Source organism: Rutilus rutilus, assembly GCF_951802725.1.
Source record: "Rutilus rutilus genome assembly, chromosome: 16".
Classification (NCBI taxonomy): domain Eukaryota; kingdom Metazoa; phylum Chordata; class Actinopteri; order Cypriniformes; family Leuciscidae; genus Rutilus; species Rutilus rutilus.
In genome coordinates, this window is record NC_140224.1 from 33,846,479 (window position 1) to 33,867,428 (window position 20,950).

Consider the following 20,950-nt stretch of genomic DNA (forward strand, 5'->3'; position numbering starts at 1 on the left):
GTTTGAAAACATTTACTGTACTGTAAGTCACGTACACACTGCAGTTGTCAGTTCACCTTTTAGCGCTTAATCCGGTTCTGTACACACACACTTCAGTAAATTACAGGAGTGACAACCGCTTTTTTAATGCAGTTCTATGCAGTGTTTTCTGAACGAACTGAACAACTAGTTGTTAATGACGAATTTAAACACTGTATGTGTGAAGAAAACCATGCAGAACATAACAAGTCTTTTGATCGCTGTAATATTACTTTTGTCAATATCAGCGGATACCAAACACGCGAGACACCAGAACTTGTGTTATGTGTGGTTGACACTCCTGAAACTATACGGTGTGTTTGTGGCCAGAAAGTAGCGCAGCTGTTTTGATTACTGGGTGCATTTCTGCTGTTCGTAAGCGCCATCTACTGTCAGAGAGCGGAAGTGCACTTTCATTCAGCGTCTTCCGCCAGGCTTCTCATCCATGTTGGGGTTGTTTACATCACACATGTCTACACACCAGTAGTGTCAGTAAATATCCTCACCCTAAACTCCTCCTCCAGGCCCACGCGGTCAAGCGGAGCATTGGTGTTGTGGAGTTTCTGCAGGTGTCCCTCCAGAGAAGACACGTCCAGCTCTGTGTCCCCGTACAGGAAGTACTCCAGCAGAGCCTGATAGATGAATGCGTACTGCAACTACAACACACACACACACACACCTCAGTACACCTTTAAACATGCATGACTTCTAGGTAACTGCTTCAGTCACCTGTTTTTTCTATAATGACAATAAAAAAATGAAGTAGGTAGATGAAAAACCAACGGCATGCGCTACTCACATCTGTCTGAATGAGCTGTGATCTCTGCTCACGTATCCGCGACACGAAACCGGAGACGTCCACCTTCTGTTCTGTGTACATCATGTCAATCATGGCATCAATGACGATGAACGTTCCTGTCCTGCCCACGCCAGCACTGACACCGACACACAGCACAGACGCCATTATTCGCAAAACCAACGAGAATACATTCACTTTGCTGTGAGTGATTCATTAGTGCACAATATTCCCCAAAACACTTTACGTAAAGCCTTTATGTATGATGCATTATAAAAGTATTTTTAATGCAATAATTACGCCTTATATTGCACCTTATAACGCATTGTATGATCTCATGAATAATTGTAACCACAGTTACTTATGTTACGCCTTTAAAACGTATAATGCATTAAAACACATGACAAACAACCAGATGTGACAAGAAATCTGCAAATTTACCAAATTTGCCATTCACCTTTGGATACAATTATTTATTAAAGGATATAATGCATTATATATTATATAATATAATGCAAATACATTTATAATGCAATATACATAAACGCAACAAGTAAAGTGCTACTAAAATATTTTATCAAAATGTAATATTTTTTCAACTCTTCCAAACACCTATCATATAAATTATAAATTTACATAATATCACATAATACTGTGTATAATAATTGTATTACATAATACATAATACAATAATATCACATAATATAAATAATAATCAAAATATCAATGATCTTGAGGGATAAAAATAAACATTTCTATTAGAATATGTTTATATATTGCATATATTAAGACATATAAAACATATTAAACACTAACCCTTGCATGACAATTTTTTTTGTATAATTATTTTTTTTTTGTGTGTGTGTGACACCATGAAACAGCTTTCATAAAGTCTTCTCTTCAAATAAATTCACAATAATAAAATATCTGCAAACACAACGAAAAACACACATATTTCCCCTCGCCTCATTCTAATCTGAACACTAGAGGGCATGAGTGATCAACCGAGCTAATGCACAAACCCTCCAAACTGAAGCACTCTGTATTATTGCTGAAGCTGCGTTTGCTTGTTCAGGACACAGGATGAGGACAGAGGGTCAAGACTATGACACACACACCCTGATGATGAGTGGACAGACGGGACATTGTGTCATGAAACCCAGGCATTGACCTCCATGAATTCACTTTATGAATATGACCAATCAGCAGTGAGAAAGGACCTTCCTTCACCTAATTCAAATCACATGCTAATTGTTCTGAATAATGTCTATCATTGTCTGATCCAATTAATTATGCATGCACGACTGACGCAAAAGGGTCTGCAAGTTCTCAAAAATTATCACTATGGATGGAAGTTATGTAAAATTTGTCCTTTTTCCGAAAGCTGAAATTCAAATGAGCACTTTCATTCCGCAAGTTATTGTTACCGTGTAAAAGTAAGAAGTTTGGCAATGTAGATCAGGAAGATTGGGCTCTTGATAAAACTTAAATGTCAAATCTTGAAAATAAAGCTTTTTGATCAGATTGAATTTTTTTTACCTTTATGGCATTTGAAATATAAAATATTAGCTATATTATAACATGTTCTGAGGTGTTTTTGCTTGTGCAAATGTTGCTACTTATTGTAATGGTTTCAATAGTTTTCATAATATTTTTTAAAAACAATTAATTCAATTTATGTTATAAATCATTATATAATTTCTCATTTTATTTTCTATAATCATTGTCTGAAGCTAACATGCCATTGCTTTGAATACAAATGTAGTATTATAATATCGCTTTTTCATAAGATTAATGACTAATATTGATTTATTAACAAGTAATACAACATTAAATATTATTTAACATATTTGTATTGTACATTTAAATGAACATTTCTGAAAATAAGCTATTTTGTATGTGCATTAACTTGAATAGTAATGTATTGCGTATCGCTCAAAAGTTTGAAATACAAAGTAAAGGCAAAAAAAATAGCGACATGAAAGTTTTGAGCTGATCATTATAAAACAGAGAATACGACACAAGGTAAAAAAAAAAACGTGTGCATCTTTGCATTATGAGATTGCAGAGCAAAACTGGCCACACTTCACACCTACATGATCATTCTTCGCACAAGAAGTACTGTCGACAGCTTTAGATCTCGCCTGATATGAAGTTAAGAGCACAAGAGTCACGCTGAAAGACAACCCACCTGCAGTGCACCACGATGGGCCCGGCGTACGAGGGGTTAACCTGCTTCACCTTCTTCAGGAACTTGAGCATGCCGATGGGCGAGAAGGGAACGCCGAAGTCAGGCCAGCTGGTGAAGTGAAGCTGCGTGACCAGACGGGGAGTTTTGGTGCCGTCGCTGGCCTGCTGTGGTCACACACACACACAGGAAAGACACATATATACATGCACTTCAACAAACCAAAATGTTCATAAGTCACAGACACATCATTCAGTTTAAGAATAAACGGAGTGAGAAGCTCTACATGCTCACAGAATAATACTTTCAGAAATATTTATCCGTAATAGCAAGAGATATTTCATCTACAGCTTGCATGACGACGACTTCAGTGTATTCAGACTTACATATTGCACACAGAATTTGCGTATCGTGTAGTCCACCAGTACGGTAAAGTCTTCCACAGCGACACGCACGTTACCGTACGTCCAGCATCCCTGATCGGGCCAATACTGATAACACTTATCCTACAGAGAAAAACACAGTGTATTCACAATGAGATAATCATAGTTACCATTATTTTTAGATTATTTATTTAACCCAACAAAGTCATAATAACGGTGACCATGGTAACAAAGGAGGAGTGTGAAACAACAAAGGAAAGCAGAAACTGATGAAATGCAAACTAAAAGTTATAAATAAATTATAAATAAATAAATAAAAAAAATTGTTTTTGTAGAAAAACAATATATAGCTGCTAATATAGTTACCATTATTTTATATTATTTCTTAATTTCCTTTTATTCAATATTTTATGTACTAATAAATAATAAATAAATAAAAACTGAATTCATTCAAATGCTGCTAACCGCCATTGCTTTCATAGTAACAAAAAAATACAATTAAAATAAATGTGTCTTACTTGTATTAAATAAATTATAAATAAATTCATTTAATAAATGAATTAATTTACAAATCAAAAATAAGTTAACAAAAATGCTGCTTAACCTGTACAAATATAGCTGCTAATATAGTTACCATTACTTTAGTTTATTACTTTATTTCTTTTTATTTAATCTTCTTCTTCCTTTTACTAAATAAGTATATAAATAATAAATAAAAACAAAGTTAATCAAAATGCTGCTCAACTGCATTATCTTAATACAAAATAAAGCTGCTTAGTATTATTAAAATAAACTTTTAAAATAAAATAAAATAATTTTTTTTTTTTTGTAAAATAACAACCTGTACAAATATAGCTGCTAACACAGCTTAGGTTACTTTATTTCTTCTATTCATACTATTTGAATGTACATGAACTAATATAGTAATGTGACATAGTCTATTAATACTATTAATAAAAGTCACTCAAAATACAAACAAAAGGCAAGAAAACAGTGCCATAAAAGTTTTCCTCTAATCGATATAAAAGCGAGAGCACGTCACAAGGTCAAAACATGTAGTTCTGTAGATAAACATAAACGCATTACACGCCAATCCTGTAGAGTAAATCTGTCTAACACTGCCACAGAGCAGCTGTAAGTGCATTAGAGTAGTAAAGGTGACTTTTAAGACACCCTGATGCAAATCTGAGCTCTTAAAGCAGCCCGTCTGTCAATCAGCATTATCCAGCCCGAGAGCGGAGGATAAATCTCTCTTAATGAGAGTTTGCAGACTAATTAGGTTAAAGCCAGAGAGAGCTTTATCAGCCATTATTAAAATCATCGATTCCAAGCCCTACTCAAAGCTGATTTGAATCTCCTCTCCGTCCTGCGTCTCATTGATTCGTCTTTCTAGAGACGCTCACGGCCCTGATGGAGAGGAGGCTTGTGACACCTGGACATCAGAGGCCATCGAAATGAAGACACTCAGTGATGATCAGCAAATTAGGTTTATAGAAAGGAACTGATTTGAAATCAAATTCAAAACGTGACTATATGCCTTTTTTTGTTTTATGTAATTTGGCACAAGTATTAGAGGCTGTGCAATGTTGTACACATCGAAGGGAAAAAACTTTGACTAAAAGCATCAACCAAATGGACATATATGTAATATAATGCTAATATATATTGCTATATTGCCTTGCGATTCAGCAAATGTAATGCTATGCGGATTTCTGACATCAGATCATCATATTTAACAGGTCTGATGCCCAACGAGGAAATCCCCCAAAAAAGGATACACACCTCTTTTCTCTCTTTCAGATTCGTTAGCATCACTATAGTGGATGATTTCTGTTCCCATATCATTCTCCAGAAATCTGCAACTGTGTCTTGTTTCGGACCTGAAACACAGAGGTCATCTTATGGAGTTTAATTATGTCTGACTGTAACTATGAAACCGCACAAACAGAGTGTGCGACTGCTCACCACACCTTATTTTTAGATTCACATGCACTCACCTTGTGCTGCAATAAACTTATTCTTCTCTTTATAGCCCTGGGGAAGCGGGATATGAAACCAAGATTTAAAAAATAACATTAAACTTTTTTGACTGATGAAATCATGCTGTTTTATGGCAAATCAGGGTGAACAACTTTACTTGAAGCCTTTATGTGCAATGCATTAAATTCATAATGTTTGTCATAAATAATTGTAACTAAAGCTAAAATGCATCAGTTGTTTGACATGTGTTTAATGCATTATACTTTCTAAAGGCGTAACAATGAATATATAAGTATTATGATGTATTATAACTGGGGTTATAATTATTCATAAGATCATACAATGCATTATAATGTGCATTACAAGGCATTATTAATGCATTAAAAAAAACTTTTATAATGCACTATATATAAAGGCTTTAAGTAAAGTGTTACCGAAATGATAACAATTTGATAGTGGTTCTTTACTAAACGATGCAATGCATCATCATTTGCAACATAATTCAATTTTATTAAAAAAAATATATTTTCAAAAATGTTTATTGTTGTTTCTCATGCTCAATTATTGTATTTTGAACAAGAAATGCATGTTTAAACAATTCAATTCAATGAAACACTTCTGACAATAGAGTTCTGCAGGCATGATCGTGTTTTATAATGGCGTTTTTCATTTTAAAAGTAAAATAAGGTCTGTGGTAGTAAACATAACTTGACGATACTTTTTTTTTGGATGTTTTGTTCTACAGGTGGCTAACACTTGGGGTGTGAGTGTGTGCAGTATATGTTTCAACTTATGTTTACCACAGTCATTATTTTACTTATAAACTGAAAACCCCCCTTATAAAAACCCATAGGAAATATGTCTTCTGGTTTTGACGTCGCGACTGCAGCTCTCTATTTCTTTGTCGACTCAATCGCAGTGCACTGATGCATTTTACGGCGTGGCAAATCACTTACGTCAATATATGATGCATTGACATAATCTGAACACGGGACCCCGTCGATCGGTGTTAAAATCACTCTGGAATGATCATCTGGATAACAGGAAAGACAGAAATGTTTGGTTTATTTCTAAACATAGACACACATTTGATTGCTCCTTCTCAGGCCCTCCGTGAGTTTGTGATTTAACTTCTAAACGGCAAATTTACAAGACGAAAGATTTTAAAAATAGTGAAGTGTGAATGACATGGATGCGAGCATAAGGAAATGAAAGGGAAGTTATATTTGACGTGCGAGGGTGGCAAAACCTCAGTGTGAATATCACAAGAAATGAGATGAGCTGATGTCCAAACACGCCTCGTATGAATCATTACTATTGAAATCTACGGGGGTGATATTCGCTCAGATCTTCAATTCCTGTCCATTTCTCCTGCCTCCAACATGTTGATTTTGAGAACTGATTGTTTGCTTGCCATCTAATCTACCAAGACCGTAACGCGTGGCCATGTTATGAGATGATCAACGATGTGACTGGTCATAATGTTTTGGCTCATCAGGCAGAGAGAGAGAGACTGAACGTTCTCCCAAGGTTTTATCACCATTCTGTCACTGATGGAGTTTGGGTTTCTTCCCAATATTCAACAATTTAATGATCTGACTGCACTGACTCTACTGGATAATAACTGAACTGAGCTGGAGGATGACATCAGTGTTTTCTGCAGAACTGCTTTATGGATTAAATTTAATAACTGATGATCTTTACAACGGAAATGAATCAAAACTGAACAATGACACTATTTTCTTTTTAGAGCTGCTTTTTACAGCCGAGATTATCTCTGTTTGCATCATTAAATCATCCTGTTATCACTGTAAAGCTGATTTGAAACAATCTGTGTTGTGTAAAGCGCTATATTAATAAATGTGACTTAAACAGATGAAAAGACAAAGAGAAAAAGAGAGAATTCTTACATGGTAAGATGTTTGGATATCGGTTCTTCTCCTTGTTTTCTTCTTTATTGGCCTCATCACACGTTCCTTGCTTCGAACCCCCTGGTATTGACTGTCAACAATACAAAATAACATGTTCACAACACTAAACCAATGTCCATACCACCCTAAGAGCATCTGATCTTGGATGCGGTGTTAAACAAAGCTTTTTTAGGACTTATAATTAAAAGAATTCTGACACTCCAAGTACTTTGCACATGCAAAGGTGTATATTGCACTCTCTCGTCTCTACACAAATGCATTGTTGTGGATCACGCACCTGAGATATTCACCCATCATTAAACTTAAAAAAAAAAAAAAATTACTTGATTTCATTTAACTAAATTGCACTTGAATTGTTACCTAACACATTCATTCTTACAGAATTGTGCATTTGAGTTAACCTGATCACGCTGTTCAAATTCCCACCAAACTTGTCATTTTGTTATTGCTGAAAATGAATGATATTACTGACGCTTTGTTCCTGTATGTATACGCCATTGTTCGGCCAGCAGAGCCACTTCCATTCCGACTTAAATGGTTTAAGTGGCCATTAAGATTGTTGAGCATAAACATCGTTTCCATGGGACAGAAAATTCACATGGTTCATTCAGTGCGTTGCTGAATCATGGGCCTGTGAGAGGAGTGAATCTTGAATCATGCGTCTAAAAGCAGGAGTGAGGGACATTCTCGAATGAGTCAATGCCTGGTGACTCCTGAACGTCTTAATTCCAGTAATTCTCAGTGGGAAATGAGAGCAGTTGAGCCATCAGCAAATGTGGAAGGATATTTGCTGATCCACATGAATGCACTGGAGTGTTTCTGTTAATAACAGCACCATAATGCACCATCAGCTTCTTTACGAGCCACAAGCGAAATAACAATCTCTCCACCGAGTGCTGCCACTAAACACACACAAACACCAATGCTGAACTTGCAGCAACATGAGTGATGTAATCAGTGTAAACAACAATAATGAGCTGCAGCACTTGCAGACGGGGTCTAGTTTTGTATTTATTTTTGCAATTTTCAGATCGCCACGATTGGTGTTGAAATAATTGATACTGAATTATCAATAAAATAAAATTTCACAAATCTAAAAAACTAAAATGCTCAGAAACATACTATTATAATAAAAGAATAAATATTAAATGAAATATTAAATGACATTCAGTTTTCAATGATTTCTCAATTAAATAACTAGCATTGTCTTCACTGCATCATTATTAAATAATATATTAAAACTGATTGATGCTGTTGAGATTCAGGCCTTTATAGGCTGTTTTCTGACTAAATGTGTGTACAATTTCGATACCACTGCTAAATTAATATGCTGCAAAACGTACTAATAGACAAAAATGAATAAATATTAAATCAAATATTACATATAATTAAAAGGCACTTTGCTTCAATGTTTTCTCAAATGAATAACTAGGATTGTCTTCACTGCATTGAATATATATATATATATATTAGGCATAAATGTGTTCATATTTGATTTTGAAGGGCTTATTAAAGCTACTAAAGTCATGAGTGTTTTTCTTGTCAATATTATTGTATTTTTTATCTCTAACCACCATGTTCAATATTCTTTTAAAATACAATCTTTGCATGCATACAGAAAAAACTCACATTATACTCTTCCCGGAAGAGCTTCCCATCATCGGCCGAGCGTATCCGATACTCTTCTTCCAAGTTGTCTACTGGGATGGGGAAATAAGTTTTGGATGTGGAAGGGGATCTTGGAAGTAAGACCACCGTCTGTTGCTCTGTGGAGGAACACGGTAAATGAGTGTTAAAGACAATCACTTGAAAAGTAATCAATCTTTAGGAGATGCAACATTTGATGTGAATTCAATAGACATTTAATTCACGGTTTAAACGATATGTGCAAAAAATACAATCACCTCACCAACTGACACACACACATGCAAGTTGATTGACAGGTGGCGGTCCACTGTTTGTATACCTATTAGTGCAAAAATAAATATCTTGCTTTATTGTATCTGAAAGTGACTCTTTGATTGCTATTTCAGGACAGCACATTTCCTGACCTTTTTTTATGCTGTCTTTCATCATTGGTGTGTGTGTGTGTGTGTGTGTGTGTGTGTGTGTGTGTGTGTGTGTGTGTGTGTGTGTGTGTGTATCATCAATCGTGATTGGGTTTGATGTTAGGGTAGACTGCCAGTAAAAATTCTCTACGTTTAGATCTCTATTTTTAAATTCTATAATTTAGACTCCACAAAATTGTCCCACCTAAACATATAACAGGACATGGTTAAAATACTTTTTTATTTAAAGAATATCATGTCAAACAGTTTTGTCACCCAGGAAAACATGCTAAGGGGCCGTTCACACAGAACGCGTTTTCCATTCCACTGCACTACTTTTCCATTGTTTTTCAAAGCAAACACACGCTAGACGGACGTCTTTAGCCGATGTGCACGCGTCTCACGTTTTCTGCAGCATCTTGCACAGGACACGTCATTCTAAAAACTCGGCGCTCAAGTTACAAGAAATTAAACTATTAAAAACCACACCACTTCTCTTTTTTCTTTCTTTTTTTTTTTTGCTCCAATGACCATTTTTAACAGGAAAAACACGTTCTGTGAACCGGCCTTAACACCATAATTCTATTTTTCAGGAAAGCTATCAGCATGCCTTTGTAAAAGAAACAGGCATATTTAAAGCAGCATATTATGCACATATGCTCCATAAATGCAAGTGACCCTTGTAGCACCAAAAGAAACCCACAACCATTGGTTTAGAGGTTAGAGAGGGTGAGATATTAGTTTAGACGTCCATGCCTGTTCATGAGACACAACATATACCTGACCTTCTGACGGCCAGCCAAGATGATCCTCATCATCATCATCATCCTTATCCTCATCATCATCATCATCATCATCATCATCCATATCTATATATTCCTCTATACAACACACATACAAACACACACAATGACTGGTGTTACTCAGGTGTACATTAGCGTTTAGACTTTTATTAATAAATAAATAAATAATGGTGAAACCATCTAAGGTGTTGCAATGGAGCTCTTGGTGGTTTTCAACTGACTCAAAATCAAAAGAGTTCACCGGACTCTATTATTTTCTGGTCTCTGGTTCGGGTTTCAAGTAACATAATTGTAAGTGCGAGCAATAGTAAGTGTTTTTCTGCATAAAAAAAGAGCATGTTTGCAGACTTAAACACTACCGTTTAAATGTTTTGGGTCAGAATTTTTTTTTATTTTATTTTTATAGGTATTAATACTTTTATTCAGTAAAGATGCATTAAATCTATCAAAAGTGACAGTGATGAAATGTATAATGTCACAAAAGATTTCTATTTCAAATAAGTACTTTCTTATATTTATCAAAGAACCCTAAAGAAAGTATCACGATTTCCACAAAAATATAAGCGACACTGATAATAATCAAAAATATTTCTCGAGCAGCAAATCAGCATATTAGAATGATTTCTGAAGGATCATGTGACACTGAAGAATGCTGAAAATTCAGCTTTGATCACATAAATAAATGAAATTTGAACACATATTCAAAAAGTAAACCGTTATTTTCAATTGTGAAAATATTTCACATTATTTCCGTTTTTACTGCATTTTTTTATTTCCAACCGTTGAACGGTAGTGTACATCAAAGAGACAAACACACAGAGTGTGTGTGGCGCAGAGAGCTGGAGAAAGTTGGTAAACCGCTTCCTTTACACAGGTGTGACGTTCACCCCTGAACACTGAAACAATCTCTCAGATTGAAATGTTAAAGGGATAGTTCACTTTGAAATTAATTTTTGATATGTTTTAGCTTACCTCAAGGGCATCCAAGATGTAGGTGTCTTTGTTTCCGCAGTAGTTTCAATTGTGATATTTTTAGGTCAAACCGTTCTTGTCTGTCAGTCATATAATGCAGGTCTATGGTCACTGTCTCAAAGAGCATGCACAGAGTCCAAATTAAAACAATTCCCCGTCGTCCAAATTAAACAATTGTCTGACGTGTACGCAGACTGGTGCATAGATATATACACTAGATGTCGCCTTGTCTACAGCAGTTCATTGGAACGAATGTCTTTAAGGTGACATCTAGTGTATCTATGCACCAGTCTGCATACACGTCAGATCAGATCACTTGGACGTGGCTGTGTATAAGAGGTAAAAACGATATAAATACTGTTCGTTTTCGTGTCTTGCCATCAATGTGTACTTACAATGGGGAATTGTTTAATTTGGATGACGGGGAATTGTTTTAATTTGGACTCTGTGCATGCTCTTTGAGACAGTGACCATAGACCTGCATTAAATGACTGACAGACAAGAACGGTTTGACCTAAAAATATCACAATTGAAACTACTGCGGGAAAAAAAGACACCTACATCTTGGATGCCCTTGAGGTAAGCTAAAACATACCAAAATTTAATTTCAAAGTGAACTATCCCTTTAATATGCCAACTGGATTGAACACAGTCAACTTTTCCTGCACCTTGGTTTACGGAGTATTCCTTGAGAGAGATTTCCGTCAGGATAATCTGAGAAAGAGTGCAGAGGAAGCCTATCACATAAATCTGCGAGACCTCCGACAAGACACACAATCTGTGGCGACAATCTGACCCTGTAAGAGCAAACCTGAGTCCCTTCTGAACATCTAGAGGAGACTGTGAGGAGAGAACAATCTGAGATTCTGGAGACTAAATCCAAGGCTAATCTCATTGATTGCTGTCTAAGAAACACAGTCTAGTCTTGTAGAGACCGCTTTTGTGATTTAACTTTCCTACGGCTAACCATGAGCCACAGCTTTTGTGTCAAACATGCAAACTCTAATAAAAGCAAACAGGAACATATGTTTAAAAAAGAACCTTCTTCCTCTTTCACATAGTTTTAGTCATGTTTGAATATTTTTGAGGAAATATTGATAATGGAACCACAAACAGCATCATGTTTCCACGTACATCGCTGTAACCATGACACAAAACGATACATCATTTGGTTACACATTATTTTAAGGTGTCTCTGTTACAGAGTAATTATACTGAGTAATATTAATTACCTACATGTACTCACTATTGGGTTAGGATTAGGGTTCGGTTAAGGGTTAGTTGCGTGTAATTTATAGTTATTACTTAGTAACTACATGTAACAACGCCACTGTGAGATAAAGTATAACCAATAATTCAATACACAGAGTTTAGCCAAAGCTAACAACGTTTAAAGATTCATAGTGTACGTATTTGATCACTAATATTAAACTACAAAAGAAAAAGTAGTACTGTTGGCTGACAAAGTCATGCCTGAAAGTTGAGTTTAAAAAGTCAAATTTTTATTAAAACTTTTAAATCCGTTATTAAAATAGTTCCGATTTAGTAAAAAAAATTGTGAAATAATGTCATCTTAAAAAAAAAAAAAAATTATATCAATGGTTTGGTGTTTCATTGTAATCATTGTGGATGCAGATGACAACATTCCTCAAAAATCAGCATAATATGATCTATAATCCACAGCCAAAGTGAACTTTTTAGTCGTTCTGGATAGAATAACACGTTTAGCACACGAACACGCTCACGTCCTGCTCTCTTCAAGAGGCACATTACATCTTGAGGCAACAGGAAGCCGTATACAGCACATTTGATAAAGTGAAACTCGCCAAGACGTCTCACTTTACAACAGGACGTTCAAAACCAACCGGTTACTTTTAGCCAATCTTTAACAGCTGACCGATAGACTCAGAGATAAAGAAACCGTGTACCTTGCTCTTCCAGGATGCCATTCGGTACTTTCTTGTCGACGGCTGTGATGACAGCTTTCCTCTGGTTTTTCAACCTGAAAGACAAAAAAGAAAAGAAAAGGAGGGTTAAACATATCAGGTGAAGACGATACACATCACAATCCTAAGTCTTCAAGTTTGTCTCACCAACGAAAACTCGAGCTCTTTTTCATCAGAGGTGCTGTTTCTCCACGGACAACACGCTACACAACACACTCTCTTACTGCTAGAACCATGTGAAAATCTGTGGCTTTACTTCAATGTATGAATAAATGTGTGTGTGTGTGTGTGTGTGTGTGTGTGTGTGTGACAGCATGCCTCAGTTCCTGTCCCTGCCCTTTATCAGAAAGGGGCGGAGCTTGTGAGCATGACAGACTCACAGTTTTTAACTCACGGCGGTTGTGTTGTGTGCCATACCTGTGGCAAAACCAGGTCAGCAACCCTAGAAAAAGCAGCAAGACGGACAGCCCCAGCAGTATGGGCAGGATGTGTGTGCTGAACGAGTCCTCTAAAGGAAGAAGGAGAGGCAGTCAAACCCACAGTGAACAAAAGAACAGGAAACTGGCCCGCGAACAGAGCCGCTGGAGCCGGAACAGACACACTTAGTGTTTAAGTGAGGTATGGCAGCCAGTCAAGCTAAGGCATTATTAGTGATTTAATAGAGAGGCTGGAGCTGTTTTGACTGCGGGGATAAGCATCGCTCATTCATTTAACAGCAGGTTTGACAAGAATCACCCGCTAAATCCTGCGATCAGCACTTTACTGCAGCAGTCTGCGTGATCCACCGCAGATTTAACACTAATACACACTGATGCTTACGTAATGCTTAAACACTGACAGCGACCAGGGAGGATTCAAATTTCATCTCGCTGCTAAAATGTTATACAACAACAACATTTGTTACAGTATTGATTCAATCGGTATCGGTGAGTTTACAACAGTTGTTCAGGTATTTGTGAGAAATGTCTACATTTTGTCATCATTTTATAGAGGTTTCAATAAAAATAAATAAAAAAAAGGTCTGAAAATGTCTCAAATTTAAAATGGCTTCAATAAATAAAATTAGATATGCAGTAAATAATAGTAATAATAATAATTCTGACAGTTACATTGTGTTTTTTTATTAAAACTGTAATGTACTGTAGAAAACAATGCATTCTGGGCATTATTATATTAAAAAAAGGTTCGATATGGAACCTTTTTTTGAGCTGCAAGAACAAATTTGACATGAATTTGCAGAAAAAAAAGAAACTTTTAATTTGCAAGAGCCGCCTTTCAAATTTGTTAAATGTTTTTATGCACTGTAAAAAACATATGATCAATAAGTTATGACAATATGTTCTTACATTGCTTTAACTCATCAAAATAAGTTAAGCAATTTTCAACTTTTTTTAAGTTATACACACTTTAAAAAATGATATGATCAATAAGTTATGAAAACATATGTTTTTACATTGCTTTAACTTTTTTTTTACTAGTAATACAAGATTCAACTCATTTTTTAAGTCAGTTTAATGTAATTTAAGTTGAAGTGACTTAAACATCCAAGTTGATTGCAGCAAAAAAAAATTACAGTGCAAGTTTCAACCCATTTTTTAAGTCAGTAAATATAATTCAAGTTGAAATGACTTAAACATCTAAGTTGATTGTACCGAATTTAAGACAGCAACTTTTTTTCCAGTGTGTGTGAATAAGGTGACATCATCTAGCGCCACCTTGAGTGAAACAGCTGTATCACAGGATCCTGTTTTCACACATCAAGCCAGTGACAAAAGTACGACAGACAATAAAACAATGATGGATGGATGGATCATCTGATTTCAAAATAATACAAGATACAGCCTATATAAGACATTCTAAAGGTATTATTTCTTTATTTAGGAATTTATCTTCACTAAATTGCTAAATAAAGTATTTTGTGCGTATGATAAATGTGATACTCTGCATTCAGAATTGGAAGAATTTGGAGAGAAAAAAAACAGTATCTCATTTTATTATTATTATTATTATTATTATTATTATTATCAACTATGAATGATGAGCACTTACCAAAGCCATTGGTCTCTGTTGAATTGGATGTGTCTTGTGGCGCTTCTGTTACGAAAAAAACAAGGACCATTGTGTCTGCAAGAGAAGAAGAGAGCATATCAGTAAATTATTTAGAAATATTCCGATAATTTCCTGATTTATATGAGACTCTATTCAAAAACAACAGAGCAGAGAGACATCCAGCACTGTGTTACCGGACACAGACAAAAATGTTTCCCTACTTTTCCACTAGATGTCACCAGAGTCATTTAAATACAGTTCCAGTACGAACACTTTAAATCTGAGAGCATCTGACATTTAAACTCTTAAACTTCACTTTCTCGTAGATTACACATCATTATTTAGTTTTGGGGGGATTTTAGGTGCACATGTGCCATACAAAATGTGCTATCAAGCGGGTTAAAAATAAGATCCTTATCTGAATTAATCTAGAATTTACAATTCTAGAATCTGAATTTAGAGGTGTTAAAGGGCTCATAATCTGTTCATTATTAAATCTGAAAGGGTATTTTTTTGGGGGGAAGCAGATTATCTCCTGTTCCCCATCAGTGGTGTCTGCCGTTTCCCTTAATCTGCATATCACACGATTGACACATTTAGCAGTGGCAGAAGAGGACAAGACTGAGTCTCTCCTCATAATTTGCTCTCACTCATTACTCAAACAGTACATGATCAAATATGCATCATACTTTTGGTTAGGGGTATATTTTAAATCCCTAACCCAAAAGCTTGAAAGACTAGTAAATGCACAGATGAGCAGAGTAAGCCAGAGAGAGAGAGAGAGTGTTAGTGTGTGCTTGTGGATGTAGGCCGGCCTCTATCTTCTCTATCTGGAGGCCAGATGTCGTGGGCTACTTCTGGGCAAAGCCACAAGAATTGATTCAGTCTCAGTTCTGCTATCAGCGCTGCTCGAGAGAGATAAGATACTCCACAAAACACCCACGCACAGACGCTGATGCTCCTCATTGAGAAAATGAAGTGGGTGCTGCTGCTAATTCACTAAACCAGCACAATGCATATATAACAGACACCGGTTACAGACGAATCCCTGCGGCCCTGCAACGCAAACCACTCAACATTAGAGAGAATCCTGGAGGTGTTCAAACTCCAAGACTGCCAAACTATCAGCAAAAAGTAGGGTAGTTCATGTGAAGTTCAAGCCGAATCAATCTACAACTATTTCAGACAATTATTGCATTCCATGATTATACATTTGAATACAAAGTACAAGGAGTACTGTATCTGTACTTAAAAAAAAAAATTAACATGCTGATTTTACATTGACTTCAACACTCATTCCTGGTCTTATCGTGCATTATTCACTAGTGCAGGTTATGCCAAAGATACACTGTTTTAAATGTTTTTAAAAGAAGTCTCTTATGCTCACCATGGTTGCATTTATTTGATCAAATATACAGTAAAACAGTAATATTGTGTAATATTATTATAATTTAAAAGAACTGTTTTCTATTTGAGTATACTTTAAAATGTAATTTATTCCTTTTCAGCATCATTACCCCAGTCGTCAGTGTCACATGATCCTTCTGATGATTGGCTGCTCAAGAAACATTTCTGATTACTATCAATGAATTGAAAATAGCTGTACTGGTTAATAATTTTGTGGAAACCATGATGTATTTCTTTTCAGGATTCTTTGATGAATAGAAAGTTCAAAAGAACAGCAAATCTTTTGTAACATTATATGTTTTTATAGTCACTTTTGATCTATTTAAGCCATTCTTTCTGTAAAAGTGATCAATTTCTCTATATATATGTTTTATTACTTAATTAATTATTGATTACTATTGATTATTATGCATTAATAATTATTATAAAATTAATAAATTAATGTATTCATTATTTATAATATTTTATTTATTATTTTTTATTATTAATTTCTGTATATTTCATTTCTAGTCCAAACTTTTAAACAGCAGTGTATAATATATTAAATCCAGATGATAAAAGATAAACCAGATGTAGTCTCCCAGTCTGACTACCTGAAAAGTTCCCTCTAAAACCAGACACAAAACACCATAACAAACTGTCTGTCACACCACAGAACTGTGAACTGCAAAAAAAAGCAGCTTATAAAGGTTATTATAAATTTAAGAAAACTTTTTTAAGTAAAATAAATAAATATTGGAGCGTTACATCACCCAAAATATACACTTTCCGTTATGCATACACATACTTTATCGAAAATCCTGATAATGAAAAAGTTCATGGACATTTTTTCTCAACTACTTCTTGTTGCATTATCAGCGTACACCAGACTTTCTCCCTGGTAACCTCACAGACTGCATCATTCATCAGCCGGGAGTGAAATAAAGTGCTTTCTGCATTAGCCGCTGTGATAAACCGTGATCAAATGCTGCATTTTTCGACAGTATCCCGGAGCACACCGGAGTCCGGAGCGTTTGAGTCGATACACTGTCCCACAGCACTTAATAAAGAGCTGAGAGCTGCCTGCAGTGGCACAAAGACTGATGGCAGAATTATAATGAGAAGAAATGACCCTCCCCGTTTCATGCGGTATATAGGGCTGATAGCCAAGCCCAGGCAAACAACTGCACAGGTAAGCATGAATATATTTATATTCCATTGCATACATTTAGACTGCATCCGAGTGAATGCATGCAAATGCACAGAATCTTGCAATTGCATATGCTTTTTATCCAGAGGGACTTCAGTACGTCTCTGTGGAGATGCATGGGGTAAGAGGTATTGTTCAAGGGCACAGTGGGGACAAGGTTTCCTGTTCAGTGCACACACACACACAAACACACACACACACACACACACTGCTGTGTTTTTGCTAGGACACAGTGGGAAACTGTTAAAGTAAGTGGGGCAAATCAGTGACACACATAAATCTTGTGTAGCCACACTTTACTGCAGGCAAATGGGTCTGACAAATCTGTGTCTCTCAGACTCCAGAGTGTTAATAGACTGTGTGGAGCTTCTCCAAAGTCCCGTTTCAAAAATCGTTTACTCACCCACATGATGTTCCAAACCAGGAATTGTATGATTGTCTCTTTTTCACAATGACAGTGAATGGAGACAAACTAACACAAAAACAACATAAATATATCATAAAATTAATCCATATGATGTGTGTGCCATAGTCTAAGGCTTCTTAAGTCATAATTTTGTGTCAGAAATATAATGAAATGTAAGTCATTACTCTATTTTTAGAAATAGAAAGAAACTAGCATTTTTATTCAGCAAAGATGCATTAATAAATCAAAAGTGACAGTATATATTTTTTTTATTGTTACAAAAAATTACTTTATATTCATCAAAGAGTCCTGAAAAAAAAAAGTATCACAGGTTCCACAAAAATATTAAGCTGCACAACTATTTTCAAATTTTGTTAATAATCAGAAATGTGTCTTAAGCAGCAAATCAGAATATTAGAGTGATTTCTGAAGGATCATGTGACACTGAAGACTGGAGTAATGATGCTGAAAATTCAGCTTTGATCATAAGAATAAATTACATTTTAAAATATATTAAAATTGAAAAAGAAAATGTATGTTCTTCTTTTAAAAACAAAGCCTTTTTTTTTTTTTTTTTTTACGGGTTTAAAAAAAATTAAAACCCGGTAGTGTATTGAATACACATTTTTTAAAAACATTTTTTATGAAGATTACATTTAGATTATACACAACACAGATAATGGTAAAGGTAATCTAAATCCCCTAAAAATAGAGAAAATAAGCATGCACAATTAAATATTTAGTTTTGATGAATTAAAATAAAAACTTATGTCACCTAATAACCTATATGATGCCAATATATTGTGCATAAAGTAAACGATGACAGAATTTTAATTTTATTCCGAGTGTTTAAACAAACTCAACACTAATGCTAATTTTTACCTTTACATAATTACATTGAAACCTCTTCTCCCGCCTCGCCTCGCCTCGCCTGTCTCCTTCCTCCATCCCTGCGTCCCACACTTACCTCCTTCAGAGAACATGTGACGAGTTTGCTATGGTCAGGAGCGTTCTGCTGTCTATGCCCTCAGCATATAGGGCACTTCTTAGAGTCATTACTGTAAATAGGTCATGGGGTAAAGCTAGCAGACAGGCTCCTTTTATACGAAAGACATTTGCAGATAGCCTTGGGTGAGGCCTTAACCCGTCCCCAACATGTGCCGGAAACGTCCCTGGATGCACTCGCTGATTTAAATGGTAAGTGAGACCATCTCTGTTTGTGTGTTTGTCTCTAAGCTGCTAACCATGAATTAATGACGCTCTGTCGCGGGGGTTTTCAGCCCACACGTAAACTCCAAGCGACCACTCGGTCTATAAATGAGGAACGCTCCTGTGTTCGCACAGACGTGTCATTTCCTTATGCAATCAGCAAAAGCAAGAAGAACGAAAGTATGTGTGTATGCTTGTGTATGAAGTGTAAACGTACTTGGGTTGAATGTGTCTGACCAAATTATCAATGCATCTGAAACTAATGTATATATGTAGAGTATAGATATGCTTCAAAACCTACTGAGCCGTCTTGCATCTAAACTGAATCTGATCTGGACTTGATTTCTACTAGGAAATAATTAAGCCCTCATAACGGAAAATGTAGGGAGAAACTTGCTTCCAACAGAATTTGCCAATAATAATATTTCAATAATGTAATAAGCATAAAAAATTTACATCACACAGTAAATGGTATAATACCCTTTTCACAAGATGTAAAATAAGTCTCTGATGTCCCCAGAGTGTGTATGTGAAGTTTTAGCTCAAAATACCACACAGATATTTTTATATAGCATGTTAAAATTGTCACTTTTTGAGGGTGAGCAAAAACGCACCGTTTTGTGTGTCTGTTCCTTTAAATGCAAATGAGCTGCTGCTACTGGCACAGGGGGCGGAGCTTCAACAGCTTGTGTCCTTTTACCTCACACAGACTTGCACTGAAAATTTCAAACACTTTTAGCCTTTTATGTTCAAACCGGATTCAGACAAAGATGGAGAGACTCAAGAAGAAGTGACAACATGTAGAATGCAACAGGACATTTCTGAATGGTTAGTTGATGAATTTATGTAGCTTATGTGTAGTTATCTTCTAGTAGTCATTGATTATCATATTCGGTAGGGGTGTAATGATTCGTTTTAACAACGATTCGATTCGTATCGCGATTCGTGGTTGTCGATACGATTCAAGGACGATATTGGTTCATTTAGAACGATACGATTCGATACGATTCAGTGACTTGAAATCGATTCAGTGACTTTTTAGCCAAAAATTCTTGAAAGGGAATCAGGTATCAATTAATTATGCGCGTGCAATTAAAAAGTGCACGCTACGAGCACAGTATAACGATGACAGGACATGAGATTTCATTTTTCTGAGGTGAGAGACTTTATTTCGTAACAAGTTATGAAAATAATGATAGAATAATGACACGGACATATAGCCTGACAACATCATCTGACTGCAGATACTGAATCTGGACAACACGTTTTTTTCTAATTTAAAACGTAACGACGTTGCATGCTTGTAGTTTATGTTGTGCTTTATATATATAGGCTAGTGAAACGATATAAGCCTGCAGCGCGCACCGCTGCATTTGCGCGTGCAATTGAAGAGTGCGCGCTACTGCAGTATAGCGGCTGAGAGGACAGGGAAGTCCGTTTTTCTGAGGTGAGAGACTTTACGCTGCTTGTCTTCGCGCTGCTGCTGGCGCGTCACGCATGGCGATCACGTCACAGATAGGCAGACTGAATCGAGTAATGTTTAATGCCTTTATCATTAACCCCTGGTTTCACAGACAGGGCTTAAGACTAGTCCTAGACTAAAATGTAAGTCTGAGCTGTTTCCA

General features: G+C 35.8%; 1 protein-coding gene across 4 annotated transcripts in view; it reads right to left on the reverse strand.

Moving 5' to 3' along the window:
* ptprea (protein tyrosine phosphatase receptor type Ea) overlaps positions 1–20,950 on the reverse strand; it is a 73,844-nt gene that overhangs the window by 5,061 nt on the left and 47,833 nt on the right. For 2 of the 4 annotated variants that reach the window (XM_084433619.1, XM_084433620.1), the window contains 12 exons: positions 15,115–15,189; positions 13,483–13,573; positions 13,048–13,121; positions 8,926–9,062; positions 7,276–7,366; positions 6,322–6,398; positions 5,383–5,419; positions 5,168–5,265; positions 3,389–3,508; positions 3,006–3,169; positions 818–953; positions 525–674 (listed from right to left, as the gene is read on the reverse strand). In XM_084433619.1, the coding sequence (XP_084289745.1) occupies positions 525–674; positions 818–953; positions 3,006–3,169; positions 3,389–3,508; positions 5,168–5,265; positions 5,383–5,419; positions 6,322–6,398; positions 7,276–7,366; positions 8,926–9,062; positions 13,048–13,121; positions 13,483–13,573; positions 15,115–15,184 (1,245 nt within the window). In that variant the 5' untranslated portion in view covers positions 15,185–15,189. Of the gene's footprint in view, positions 1–524; positions 675–817; positions 954–3,005; positions 3,170–3,388; positions 3,509–5,167; positions 5,266–5,382; positions 5,420–6,321; positions 6,399–7,275; positions 7,367–8,925; positions 9,063–10,129; positions 10,226–13,047; positions 13,122–13,212; positions 13,574–15,114; positions 15,190–20,950 lie in introns of those variants that run through there. The other 2 variants (XM_084433622.1, XM_084433621.1) reach the window with 2 other exon arrangements.